The sequence below is a fragment of the Stegostoma tigrinum genome, chromosome 24, assembly GCF_030684315.1.
Source record: "Stegostoma tigrinum isolate sSteTig4 chromosome 24, sSteTig4.hap1, whole genome shotgun sequence".
Lineage (NCBI taxonomy): Eukaryota > Metazoa > Chordata > Chondrichthyes > Orectolobiformes > Stegostomatidae > Stegostoma > Stegostoma tigrinum.
Genome location: NC_081377.1, coordinates 29,853,248 through 29,868,455, shown reverse-complemented (window position 1 = coordinate 29,868,455; position 15,208 = coordinate 29,853,248). Strand labels below are relative to the sequence as shown.

Sequence of the window (15,208 nt, the reverse complement as noted above, 5' to 3'; positions counted from 1 at the left end):
ATGTAATGTGAGAAATTGTGAAATTGTCAATTTTGCCAGAACAATAAAAAAAAGCATTTTACCCAAGTGGTAAGAGATTGCAGAGCTCCATGATGCAGAGAGATTCTGGGTGTCCCAGAGCATGAATTGCCAAAGCTTAGTATGCAGGTGCAGCAAGTAATTATGAAGACTAACAGGATGTTACTGTTTATTGGGAGGGAAATTAAATACAAAAGTCAAAGATTATGCTTCAGTTATACAGGACACTGGTGAAACCTTGCCTGATGTACTGTGCACAGTATTGGTCATCTTATTACAAGGAGTAAGTGAATGTATTGGAAGCACTTCAGAGAAGATTGTGTCGTCTGACAGTGGGAATGAGCAGGCTGTGTGGGAACAGGTTAGGCCTGAAACCATTAGTGGTTTAAGAGAGCAAGAGAAGGAACTTGGTTAACACTTAGAAGATTGTGAGGGGCTTTTAAAGCGTGCATATAAAAAAGGATAATTCCTCTCGTTGGAGAATCTAGAACGAGGAAGTTACTGTTTGTTTAGGGCTCACCCATTCAAGTCAGGGTTGAGGAGAATTTAGGTTTTCATGCAGCCCAGTAGCGAAAGACAGTAAAACTGGCAAATGAGACATACTGTCTGACTTATATAGTGTACTTCAAATTGGAGGTCCAGTACATTCATTTTCAGGTATTATCATTCTTTCTTCCTCCTGCGAGGCTTTTGAGTCTTTGTAACTCTCTTCCTCAAATGGCAGAAGAGACTGAATAACTTTTTTCAAAAAAAAAGGAAGTAGCTACATTTTTAATTTGTAAGGGCTAAGAGGTAGTTGTTGGGGAAGTGGGTATAGACAGGAACGTGGAGTAATGATATCAGCCATGGCTTTAGCGAATGGTAGAGCAGGTTCAAGGGGACAAGTGGTCTATTTATAAATAGCATTCAAATATTACTTTTGTATGATATTCCAAACCCCTTGCAATAAAAGCTGATAGACCACCTTCTTAATTCTTTATTCTCCACGTGAAATTATTCCAACCCCCACTTCCACCAAGATATTATTTCTATTCTTTTCTCCTCATACGCTGAATGCACCTAGTCTTAAATACATCAATACTATTCACAGTAACTAATTCAGGTGCTGTGGCACCTATCACCACTCTCTGGATAGTTTATTCCGAATTGGGGCGGTGGCTCAGTGGTTAGCACCTGCTGACTCACAACACCAGGGAACTGAGTTCAATTCTAGCCTCCGGTGACTATACAGAGTTTAGTCCCAGTACCTGCGTGGATTTCCTCCATATGTTCTAGTTTCCTACCGCAGTAGGGTGGGTGGATTGGCCACGCTAAATTGCCTATAGTGTCCAGATGTGTGCAAGTTAGGCCGATTAGCCTTGGTGAATGCCGGGTTATGGGGATAGGGTGGAGGTGGCTGGATGCGATGGGATGATCTTTGGAGGGGTCATTCAGAATTGATGGGCTGAATGGCCTCTTTCCACACTGTAGGGATTCTATGTCACCTTATTGTTAGATCTTCAAAAAAAGGGGGCTGTCTATTCTGTGTACATTTCAAATATCCCTTATTAATATTTCTAAATTCATAGGTAGCTCTAATAAATCCTGTGATACCACTTCAAACGTTGCTTTGCAATAGCAAGTCCCCCACTAAGTCTCAGACAACCTCCTTAAAGGCCATTGTATATGATTAACAGTGTGATTAAGTTCTGACAAGAGGCTGAGCTGAAGCATCAACTCACACTCCCTCTCTCACCACAGATGCTCCTTGGCCTGCTGAGTATTTCCAGAGATTGCTTCTATACCAGAGCTGTACAACACATTAACTACCTACCACAAGCAGGTAACTGCATATACGACAGTAAGTTGAAAATGGAAAACAGATGTCAATGGCAGACTTGTGATCCATTTGCTCAGCTTATGTGAACTTTAACTTTTTAGGGTATTTTGCAACACAGAAAGCAGAATACATTTTGATCATTGTAACTGCCTCACTTTCTTTGTTAATGGAAGGTGTTGGACTTTTTTGTAAAAAAGTAAATGTACACATGAAACGCAAGACATTTTCTACCAATAGCCATGGACAGTTTCAAATGGCATCACTATTGCCTTAGCTTTGGCTAGTCAGCCATTTCTTCTGGCCAACTGTCTGGGGGTCCCTGTCCCTGACACACAAACACACATTAAAAGGTATTAGTTTGGCATTTGAAATGCTTTGTTTTCTCCTCCATCCACACTGAGTAGAAACCAGCAGATGGGCAAGACCGACTTTGTTCCAAGTTGGGGTAAAACCATCTCTTTTTCTGAGGCATTAAGGTAGATATAACAAACGCAGGTAAGACTGTCATAGTCCCAGAGGACCACAGGCTTGGAGAAAGGTGACCGATGGCGATTTAATCAGAGGGTCACCACACCTCGATTGACAGGAGATTTTGAGAAGGAGAGTCCTTCACAGCAACTTCAGCCAGTGCAGGAATTGAAAACCAGCCATCCAGCCGAGTAAGCTATCTGACCCGATATAGCAAAAACAGCATCATGGCAGATTATACTATTAAAAAACAACACTCCAATTCATTGCAAAATATTATGGATGGGCCCTGGCAGTTCTAAGAGGTTTACACTTACACCATCCCACCACCCATGGGGTCCCTGACCCACAATCTCACAAGTGTCCTGCGCACGTTTCCACAGGTGGAACCTAACTCTCTAAAGAGGTACCCCGACTCTCCAGCCCAAGAACAGATCTGCTTTTATCCCATCTAATTTCCAAACTCTGTGTTCCTGACACCTAAGACCGCAAAGCCTGATTTGAGGAGTGGAGCGGATATTTAAAATAACCGGGTCTCTCTGTTAATTGCCCATGCAAGAACTATGGCTCATCCCGAAGAAAACGGGAAATCCTGGGATCAGGGCAGAGCTTCAAATTTCCAACTTCTCCTGCTACTTGTGTGACAGCAGAGAGGATCTCCATTGTGGTGGAAACCTGGGCAAGCAAAATGGTTAACCTCCACAGTAATCTTTCCTCCAGATCACTATCAAAAATCAAGAGAATACTTCCTTCAACCTTGTGCAAATAATATTTTACAAACAATTAAATACTTAAGAGGTGATTTATTATTGTAACACAAGAAAAAATGGCATTTTATAAACAGAAAATTCCTACAGAGAGTAATGAGATAATGACCTCACAACTTGTTTTTTTCATGATAGTCATTAAGGAATAAATATTGATCAACAAACAGGGTAGAACTTCACCAGTGTTCTGTAAATAGTATTGAGATCTTTTACATTGACCCAAGTGTCTCATCAACAACAGCTCCCTCACTTCTGCAGTGGAAGGATCTGACAAGACAGTGTTCAAGTGTTGGTGTAGAAGTTGAATCTAACACCTCTGGGACAGACCCCTCTGTTATCCACCTTTAATGACCAGTCAGAATTTTAATTGGCCAAAGTATCGTACATCATAATGGCCCTGACATGGCTGCAATGAGAGTCAGAAATGCAAAGTGCAAGGAGAACTCAATTCAATTGGTCTTTATTCCCCTAACAAAGGCATCACTTTGCCACTTCCATCAAGGGAGACTCCCTCACTGACAATTTCACCATGACTTGTTGGTTTAACTCATTCCTAGTCTTTCTTCAAACAATGCTTTTAACATGGCCTTTTATTGTAACAGCAATAAAAATGTTAGTGCTCAGTGTTCCTACATCTGGACCAGGAAGCCTTGGTTCAAGTCTCCCCTTCCCAGGGGTGTGTAATGACATTTTTTAAAAAATATTTTGAATTCACTCAGTGCTTTCACTTCTCCAAAATCTCTCTGACTCATGGCTCTCTCAGAATCCATGAAGCCAAGAGAAGCTCTTGCTGAAGGTACAAATGGCCTTATTGAAGAGAAAAAAAAGAGATACACTTTTCAAGTATACAGCCTCTTCTGCTTCAGCTCAAAGCAAAAATTGTCGTGATGTTAACAAATATCCTTTTGATTGAGATCACATTACTTAGGGAACTTTGTACATACTTTCCATCTTGTAATTTGCTGTGGGTAGCAAACATTGAGTTGAGAGCTTATTTAGCTCCTTAAATGGTGTTAAAAGCATCCAGCTTAGCACATCCTTCCGAAGTGAAGTAAGTATTGCGAGGAGTATTGTACATGTCAGCTTGGCACAGCCACTTGTCCCTGAATCGGAAGGTTGCACGCTCAACTCTCAGTAAAATATGTAACCACAGCAACATCGCAAAATACTGATAACGTTTTATTGCAGTAAAACATCGAAATGTGACATGTAGAAATATTTTCAAAATTTGAAAAGCCACATCAAGAGATATTAGAATAGGTGGACCAAAAAATTGGCTTAAGATGTAGGCAGTAACGAGCATCTTTAGTAAGGAGAGAAAGGTCAAGGTGGATTTCCTGAATTTGGAGTTGAAGCAGTTAGGGTCATGGCCACCACAAGTTAGTTAAAATCAAGGTGAACCAAAAGGCCAGAAATGAAGAAGTGCTGGGATTCTGAGACTGTAAGCTTGAAAACTAGCAGAGACAAAGAGGAATGAAACCAGGAGCAATTTGAACACAAGGATTAGAATTTTAAAATGGAGTTGGTATTGAGCCAGGAGCAATGCAAGTAATACAGTACAGGAATGACTGGCAAACAGGTGCAGTGCAGACAAGGGTACAAGCAAACCAGAATGACAGTGGATCATTGGACTGAGATTTAGCATTGAATACCACCCTTTGCGTGACAAGTTAATTTCTTTTTATTTGTTCATGGGATGTGGGCATTTCTGGCTAGGACAGCATTTATTGCCCACCTCTAATTAAGAGGGCAATTAAGAGTCACCCAGATTTCTGGGAGCCTGGAGCCACACGTCAGCTGGACCAGGTTGGGATGGCAGATTTCCTTCCTGAATGACATTAGTGAACCAGATGGGTTTTTCCCCTGACAATTGGTCATGATCATCATTGGTCATGATCTTCAATTCCAGAAACTTACTGAATTCAAATTCTAACATCTGCCATGGCAGGATTTGAATCCAGATCCACAGAACATTGTCTGGATCTCTGGATTAACAGACTAGCAACAACACGACCAAGTCATTCCAGACACTAGGGAAGGCACTGACAACTTAAATACTTGACTTAAATAAGTCAAAAGATTCATCTTGGTCCCAATGGGTCCTGTGGCACATTCCTATTGACCCTATCCATACTTTCCTCTGACAGCAGCATTGAAAGGCAAACTAAAAATAAAGAATTGGATATGACGAGATACCTTTCATGATCTAAGTATATCTGGAAGTGCATCATAGTCAACTAATATTTTTTGACATGTCCATATGACTGCAAAGTAAGAAACATGGCAACCAATTTGCAAATAGAGAGATACCACAAACAGTAATGACCAGGGTATGATTTCTTTAAGGAAAATTAATACTGGCCAGGCCATTAAGATGACAACCCTTCTACAAAAGTGAGATTGGCTCATCCTCACCTGCCAAATTAATCAGTAATCAGTAGATTCATAAAGGCCATGGTCATGTTTCATGTCAGCTTCCTCAGGCTCGTCTTCATCTAGCCCTCTTTGCATTTTTACATTCCTTTCCCTTCACATACTATACTAACAAATGCTTGAATGTACTTAGGCCATTTGCTTCAATTTCTCATTCTCATTTCCACATTTTAATCTTTCACTTTGTAAATAAGGTTTGTCATGAATTTTTTCATGGCTTTATTAGCAATTTCCTAGTTTTTTGGGTTCTGTTTGCAAACAGAAATATCTTCAACGCTTCCTTAGAAAACAATGTCAATCCTGAAGAGCTCCATCAGGTAAGTCTCAGCATGCTCAACTCTAGAGGAAAAAAAGCCCTCAACTGTTCAGTTTTTCCTGATGAATATTGCCCCTCAATACTAGAATCAACTAGAAAATCCTTTCCACACTGACCCTGTTCTGCTTTCCTTTTTTTATGCTACAGGGACCACAAGTGTTCAATATATTCCGCACGTGGTCTAACAAGTTCCTAAACAGAATGTGTGTCACTCACTTTTATTCTTCTGGAAATGAACCTTTGTGAGTTTCTCACTTGATCTATAAACTGACTTCATTAACCTGCTTCCCTGTTTTGAGGGGTGGGGTGGTCTTGCCTCTGAGCCACAAGCTCCAAGCTGGAGTTTCACTCCAAAACCTGATAGTCATGGACTGTGCATCCACACTATGGCCGAATAGGCAACTATCAAACCTGGTAATAGGTCAACGGCATGGGGTAAAAGGAGTGTCCCCATCAGTCATGTTTGATGGTGTCATCCCTCATTTGATATCATTTCAATATTATTAAATTGAATAATTTTGGAACTAGGATCAAAAGTACGTGCAAATAAGGAACAAAAGTGATATTACATCTTGTCATTTGCTAATCTAAAAATCCAGCTTCCCCTGCAACCGCAGGAAATGCTACACTTGCCCCCACACCTCCTCCCTCACCCTTATCCCAAGCCCCAAGATGACTTTCCATATTAAGCAGAGGTTCACCTGCACATCTGCCAATGTGGTATACTGCATCCACTGTACCCGGTGCGGCTTCCTCTACATTGGGGAAAGCAAGCGGAGGCTTGGTGACCACTTTGCAGAACACCTCCACTCGGTTCGCAACAAACAACTGCACCTCCCAGTCGCAAACCATTTCAACTCCCCCTCCCATTCTTTAGACGACATGTCCATCATGGGCCTCCTGCAGTGCCACAATGATGCCACCCGAAGGTTGTAGGAACAGCAACTCATATTCCACTTGGGAGCCCTGCAGCCCAATGGTATCAATGTGGACTTCACAAGCTTCAAAATCTCCCCTCCCCCCACCGCATCCCAAAACCAGCCCAGCTCGTACCCTCCCCCCACTGCATCCCAAAACCAGCCCAGCCTGTCTCTGCTTCCCTAACCTGTTCTTCCTCTCACCCATCCCTTCCTCCCACCTCAAGCTGCACCTCCATTTCCTACCCACCACCTCATCCCGCCTCCTTGGCCTGTCTGTCTTCCCTGGACTGACCTATCCCCTCCCTACCTCCTCACCTATACTCTCCTCTCTACCTATCTTCTTTTCTCTCCACCTTCAGTCCGCCTCCCCCTCTCTCCCTATTTATTCCAGTTCCCTCTCCCCAACCCCTCTCTGATGAAGCGTCTAGGCCCGAAACATCAGCTTTTGTGCTCCTGAGATGCTGCTTGGCCTGCTGTGTTCATCCAGCTCCACACTTTGTTATCTTAAAATCTACTGCCCATTTTGCTATTTGTCCCCAATTCCAAATGCTCTAGCCTTACTCATCAGTTTATGTAATAACTTACCTGAGTTTTTTTGGAAATCTAAATACGCTCATCGTTCAGCATGACCAACTCTTTTGGAATCGGCACTAACTATTCGTTACTTTTTCAGCTTCCAGATGATTTTCTATTATACCTTTGTTTAAGGACCTCTTTGCTTTTCTCATCACTGATTTTAAGTTTAATGATATAATTTCCCTTGATTTGTTCTATTGTCCTTGTTCTACATTGAATGACATTTAGCTGTCACACTTGTCCTCTAATGATTATGTATTTATGCCTGTGGTATTTCTTCGCTACTTTGTTTTATATACTTCAATGTGGACACAAGTTCTGTTCTCTCAAAGTTGAGTCAGTTGATAAATTATCACGCCCCTTTCTTTCCTAAGTATCTCAAAATACACAGTGCTTTCAACAATGTAGCACCCCCTCAGTACAAATGCAACATATCACATAACTGATTACGTTTTGCAATTTGCACTTCTAATAGCCACACCTGGCAATTTAGATGTTTGGTTTTTAAGTCTCTGGCATTAATAACCCTGTATGAACTACAAGCCTTTTGACGTGTGGGATCTGTATCTACTATGCAAGGCATTGCACATCCTTTCCAGCATATTGAATACTTGATATATCAGTACACTACTGCATTCATAAGCCTAAAATTCTAACTTGGGTTTTGAAAATTCTGCTTTGTATTCTATGTTGCTGATCTTGCCAACTTAAATTGTTACTTTTAGTGAACTGTACCTTTAAACATTAAGGTTCTTTCACTTTTCCTAAAATCATGTGTTTAAATCAACTCTGATAATAATCCTGCATAATTTACATGCAGTGAAACAATCATTAAGAGATTAATTTAGATTACTTCATAGGATTTCTATGGAGCCACACCGAGCTGTTGAAACATTGAGTACTAATCTATAAACATTTTCCTGTAATTAACAAATGATGAATAATTATAGTCACAATCTCAAGTGTGGGTCGACAGTTTTGCTCTGAAATTCCTGGAAATCAAGGAAAAATTACAGGCATATTTATGGTACCACAGAACAAGACAGTTAGTGTAATTGATAACAGTTGCCCCTTGCTAGAAACTGAAAATTTACTATTGCACAGTAATTGACAGTAATATCAGTGATATCAAGAGTCCCTGAGTGGTGTACATTAACACACTATAAATGACCATATATGACAACTTGCTGCCAGTTTCAGCTGCAAAATGAACAGTCAAAGCTTCTCCTAATAGGAAAGAGGATAAATGCACAACATAGTCTTGCGCACACAAATTGGAATAGGCCATTTAACCCTTCAAGCTTGATTCAATTAGATCATGGCTGAGCTGTATCTCAAACTTGTCAGTAAACTTTGCTGCTCCTTCCTATACCCTCAACGACCCAAAGATCAGAGACCTCAGAGGTACCATCCAAAACTTTTTCAGAGCTAGTTCCTGATTTCTTTTGTGTGAATAATTGCTTCTTGACATCACCCACCCCACTCCCATCAGAGCACACATATTCTCTCTACCTTTCCGCTCAGCTCCTTTAATTACTTTGAACACTTTAACAAGATTGCCACTTAGCCTTCTACATTCAAGAGAGTGACAGCTTAATTCTTTCATCTTGTCCCTCAATTTAATCCTTCAATCCCCAATGTCAATCTCGTGGAAACAAATACAGGGAAATTGTATACTTTCATTCCTGAGATGAGCTAGCTATCCTCAGTCTCAAAGATGGTAGATACACAATGAAGATCCTAAGGGAACACACTAGGCAAAGAACATAAAGGAAGTCAGCAAGGGTTCCACCTAAGACTCAAGTTCAATTGCACTGCCTACCGTAGTTGAATGTCTGCTCACAATGTGAGCCCAAACTGAAGCATGGCCATTTTAGTGAGATAACAAAGGGAATCAAAGCACTTCATGGATTGATGGGAAAGTGGAAGTTGGTACAAAAACACATCAGCCACAATCGCAGAATGACAGAACAGGCTTGAAGGGTCAAATGGCCAACCTGAGTTCCCAATTCATACGTAACAGGTCAACTGCCAGACAGGCAGTAGTACAATGATAATGCCACTGAGAAGAAATCAGAATCAAAGGCTAATACTAGAGGGACTGGTGTTCAAATCTCATGTTGCATGTGTTGAGACCGGAATTCAATTTAAAATATCTGGAATAAATTCTTGGACTAACGATGACCATGTTACTGCTGTTGATTGCTATAAAAACCCATGCGGTTCATTAGCCTCTTTTGGGGAAGGTAATCTGCCATCCTTACCTAGCCTGGCCTACACAGGACATCTGATCCACAGCAAGTGGGCAATAAATGCTGGCCCTGTGTGAACAAAGAAATAGATTCCTTGCAACCAAAACTCAATGCAACAGGGCAAATTCAAGGGGACAAAAATACCTTAAATGAACCATGTGTCTCATGACTATTAGTTAAAATCCCTCATACTCAGAAAAACCTCTGGCCTTAATCAGCAGCAACAGTGCTGACAAGACAAAAACTGATTAGTAGCTGATGGAATTTGATCTCAAGCTTTTTCCTGAAATTGCATTAGATACACTCATGCAGATGTAGATTGCACACGGGCCAAATTCAGACCTAATTGTTTCAAAACGTGGCTGTTGTAGGGTTGCCCTCCTGAAACTGTCATTTCAGATACTGGTCGCATAACACCAATGTCACATTTGAAGTGAGCGTTGCTTGAATATTGACACAATGCATTCAGAGGCAAAGAATAAGTATCAATAAACCAGCCCTAACAAGTGTTAGATTATGAAAAAGAGAACTTGAATGTGATACTGACCACTTTGACAAATGATTTCTTGTAAAACACAAAGTCAGTGAATTGATTAACAAGGTACTTCTTGTCCACAGTTCCACATACACTTTACAACACTGACCCTTCACGAACCCAATGATCAGAGAGAATAATTGTAGAGACAACACTACAGCTGCAATGAGGAGTACTGCAAGAATTTCTGGCCAATAATTTCGCAATGAAAAGTTCAGGAGAATAGATCAATTTTGATTAAATATCATCATTTCCACAGGATTGAACATCTAAAGGTAACTGTTGGTGAGAGTGTCAAAATCTTTGAGGTATTTGATCTTTTAAAACAGAAATCTTGCTTTTGATACTAGCATCTATCATAGACAAGCAAGGTTATTTTTGCATAAGACAATCTCTTCCCACGAAATTCCATCCAACAGAATTCAAAACACACAGGGTCTGCATGTCAAATGGAAGTTCGAACAGCAGATCCTAGCCATCAAAACTCTTACCTTGCTGTTGGCCAGAATCCACAAGCCCATTGTTCTATCCAATCAATTAGGTCAATCCTATCAGTTATTGCTGACCTCTTCCAAGATTAGGTTGGAATTGCCCTTCACTTTTAAAATGTCTTGTCTGTAGTTATCACGTGAACCTGCCCCGATGTTAAGACCATCTCTGCATCTGGGCCCTGGACTTAAATCAAAGCTTTTGGGGATGTTATAGCAAGTTGCCACTGAGGTTTGCCAGCACTGATTACACACAGAATGGAACTGTGCTGGAGTTGACAAAACAAAAGCGTAAACGCTGTTAAACTGGCTCCAACAGGAGTGAAGACACTCAGCGTGTTAGCAACCCTTCGCCCGTCAGTCCCAGCGTGGGGCACAAAGTTGTGGTCTTGCATCCAAAGCAATTTACAACACGAAGGACAGGCTTCTTACTTTCTCATATTTCGAAGTTATAATGTTCCACCAAACGATCACGGCCGACTAGAAATACTAACTTTAAAATGTTCCGTAAATATCTTCCATACACTCTCTCGGCCCCATCATTGTCCTGCAACAATGAATATCACTTGTGTGCGATCGAGAATAATTTTTAGCGAATTTGTAAGTCACAGTTACACTGGTCCATGATTGTCCCAATTCAAAAGGAGGTTAGGACTTTGAGAGATGGTCTGCCCAAAGATTAAAAGTTCGGGCATCCGAAATACATAACTTCCCGTACCTGTAAGAATACGTGACCATTAAACCCTTTCCTTCAAATATCAAGCACTTATTCAGAGTGTACTCAATTCTAAGGGCACCAAAGTGAATAAGACAATGTATAATGAAGGCTTTGCACTTACTTATCATACTCCAGGTTGTCTCTGTCACAGCGGCTGTCTTTGTGCTTCTCCCAGTCTTTCCCGTGCTTACAAGTGGTAAGTGAAATAATATCCTTGCCATTGTGGATGTGATGTAAGGCGTTTCTGGTATCTGACCCAATTCCCGTCAAGTACCGCTTGCCTTTGAAGACCAACAGGTACTTTCTCCTAGGTGGGACGTTATTGTACAGCAGCCAGCCTTTCCCCCCGCCCTTCTGAGGATGTTCTCTGGAAAACAAAGGGATGGAGACGTCAAAATGTGGCCTGTAACTCTCCATGTAAAAACTCGCTTTGGCCACCATGGCCTGGCCAACGTCAAAGCCCAGATCCTCGGTGTAGTCAGGCCACGTTCCCGAGTAGAGGTTAAATATCAGGTGGTTCCTCCCGTTATTCCACAAGGGGAAACTCTGGATTTTGCTGTCCACGTCGTGAATGTATTGTAAGGATAGCTGATCCCTGTCTAAGGTGTCTATACTCATGACAAACAAGCAGGCCTGCTGTGGATCCGGAGTGTAATACCGGGAGCCCTGGATGGAAGCGAGAATTTTCTGATAACTTTCAGAAACTTTATCTCCTTTAGCCTGGGGATAGATGTAAACCCGGAAGCCTCGCTTCTCGCACAGAGACAGGTCAAAACAGGTCTCCATCCGACACCTGCTGTCCTTGTACACCATCTCCCTGTTCTCCCTCTTCATTGTTGGAGACTCCCGCAGGCGAGCGTCCAGCTCTCCTCCTCCCGGCTGCTCCGCGAAACTTTTCAGCGTCGCCTGGTCGTCCCACGCCGGCCACCTCCTCGCCATCACCGTCTCCTCGCTCTGCCTCCGTGCCAGGAACTTCAACTGCCGGATCTGCGATCCCCCGAAGTAGAAAAGCAAGAGCCAGCAAGCGCAGAATGCGATCGAGATGTATTTCTTCCTGGCCTGCATGTGTCCGGGACCATTCGCCCTCGTCGGGAACAAGACACTGAAGGGGACAAGGCTGCAGGAAGTGGCGCCCGGAGCGGATGGTGCTGACAGAGCAGAGAGGAGCCTGACAGCCCGGATCTCAAGCGCTTCCAGACGCCGGCGCTGCCAGAAGAGGCATCCTCCCGGTTCCGAAGCAAAGGCGGGCGCGGAGCAGGGGCAGCCCAGTCTGGCATGGGGCAGCCGGGGGCATGTACTGCAACTGGCTGCCCGTTTTGGCTGGAGCGGGTTCAAGGGAAGGAGATGTGGCTGCAAGAGCTGGTCGGGGTTTTCCGGGCGCTAGGGCTCGGGTGTTGCGGGCTATGGCTGGGAAGCACTGTATCTTTCTGGGGCTGGGAGTGGTTCCGGGACGGACTCACTCGCCGACTGTATCCATCTCGCCGAGACTCAGGTGGAACCGTGTCCAAACATTCCATTTCCGAACCTTGGCTCCACCAACATTCCAACTAGGCCACGCCCCCCACCCTCATCCCGCCTACACCAAACCCCATTGGCCAAATCGCACAACGTTCCGTGCACTCCGATTGGGCTTCCTCTGCCTATTCCAGCCTCCGATAGGCCAATATCGCCGACCATCAACTACAGTCCCCGCCCTCCAGTGCCAATTGGCTGAATCTTTCGCCGAGTCCCGAACGTGGGGAGCGTCAGGTGTTAAAAAAAATTGGGCAGGAATTTTATTTAAAACCCAGTCCCGAGAGTAGAGGGCGATGCAGCCCGGTGCGCGTTCGCAGCTTATAATGTACAGTCGCGCAACAGCAAACTGCTGGGTTTCAGGGGCAACGATGTGACATACATGCTGGATCAAGATCGTGGGTCCTTTTGGGTGCACCTTGCATAGTTGGCCTTCAAGACTGACATGTCCGCTGCTAGATCGTTGACCTGGAATAGATGCGTTTTAAATATGCACGTATATTAAAAAAAATTCAAATACACAGTAGGCTGATCTACGTGGGTTTTCTGCCTCCAATCTTTCAGTTGCAGATTGGTCTGCGGTATTGTTTGTTTTTGCCCTGTGCCAGAAATGTTACCCAAAGGCAATACATTCACACGGCTTACACAGCCTCAAGCATGGTTTTAAGGGTGAACCAAGAATCCAGCGGGTAAGTGAAATCTACAAGAATAAAATGTTGCAGATACTGGAGATCCGAGACACAAAGCAGAACATGCTGAAAATAGTCAGCACGTCAGGTAGTGACTACGGAGAGACGGACAAAGTCAACCTTATTAAGCATTAACTGAATTTCTCTCCACATTGGTAGCCAGTTTTGTTCTCTTAAAAAATGTATATTTGCTAAATTAAAGGTGTATGGTTATCATGAATGTTTTGGTGTCCGAACTACTGCGTACTATTCACCAATACCCCTTTTTATGATATCCTGCCAATCAATGTTTGGAAGTTCATAAAGTCTCATCACTGTGTTCCAGTCTTTTCCTGGCCTCCCAACACCTCCTCGACCTCTTGTTTCAATCATAGAACTCTTCAGGGTGTCTGTGTTCTTTTAATTCTGGCCTCATTTGTAAATACAGTATTTGCTAACCAACCTGTTCAAGGACATTATTGAATCCTCTGGAGCAGGCATCTCTTGAACCTGAGTCACCTGGCCAAGAGGGAGTGACACCAACACTGCACCCTAACAGCTGGTTTGCTTTACCCAGCTAGTCAGTGGCTGTACCTGCAACTGCCTCAGATTAAGACTTCTTGGAATCTTTATTGCACACTCCTTTTAAGATGCTCTTTAATTCATATAAGACCATAAGACGTAGGAGTGGAAGTAAGGCTATTCGGCCCATCGAGTCCACTCCGCCATTTAAATCATGGCTGATGGGCATTTCAACTCCACTTCCCTGCACTCTCCCCGTAGCCCTTGATTCCCTGCCAGATCAAGAATTTATCGATCTCTGCTTTGATGTCTTTGATTAAGTTTTGGTCACCTGCCTTAACGGCATAAATCTTCTGGACTCTAGTTGTACATCCAGACTTCGACAATCCAAAAATGCACAGCAGAAGTTAAAGTCCTGATACAACACCTATGTGGAAATTTCCTGGCCTTCAACTTTCAATGGGCAGCTTCTCAATTCCTATAACCTTCCCTGAATGAAGTGGAATCAGGAGACAAAGAATTGGACAGTTCCACCAGAGAAACAGGAGAAAATGTTAGACAGATTACAATCCAGTCTAACAGCTGGGTAGCTCTATAACTGGCCTCATCAGCCAAACCTTACCCTTACCTTAACTCCCCAACCCTACGTGACTACCCCGCAGCAATCCCACCACCTGACAATAATCCCAATCCAATTCAGCTACTCCTATCCAAACACCTCCTCGAACACACTTCCGAACCCACCCAAATACCCTCCCAACTACTCAACTTCCCTCAATCAGCCCAGACCTGCTTAACCTACAAGGCAATTGCCCTACTTTTTGAACTCACATTCTACATATGCACATTTACCTACCTACTCACGTCTCAACCTCATCCATTTTTTTCACCTCTCCTACTTAGTGTCCTACCATCTTACCCTCCTACCCACCACACCCAACCACTGACTTTTCTGCCTCGACCACCTCACCCACCTTCCTGCTGACCTAACTACCCACATTTTCCATTTACCCATCTCACTCACCTACTCCCTATCCACTCAATTACCTATCCACTAACTTTTGAACTGGGCTGTTACACTTAGCATATGCCAGCTAGCATCCTATCTTTCTCCAACGCTCTCCCATTCTGACTCAGTTCCCTGATGAATGATATTCCATGCATTTCTTGCCAAACAAAACCCCGCAGCCCCTGTT

At 43.1% G+C, this 15,208-nt stretch overlaps 1 protein-coding gene across 3 annotated transcripts in view; it reads right to left on the bottom strand.

Moving 5' to 3' along the window:
• Positions 1–12,871, bottom strand: part of LOC125465138 (exostosin-1-like) — a 246,936-nt gene extending 234,065 nt beyond the window's left edge. For all 3 annotated transcript variants that reach the window (XM_048558302.1, XM_048558305.1, XM_048558301.2), the window contains exon 1: positions 11,432–12,871. In XM_048558302.1, the coding sequence (XP_048414259.1) occupies positions 11,432–12,375 (944 nt within the window). In that variant the 5' untranslated portion in view covers positions 12,376–12,871. The remainder of the gene's footprint in view (positions 1–11,431) is intronic.
• Between the last annotated feature and the right edge of the window lie 2,337 nt (positions 12,872–15,208).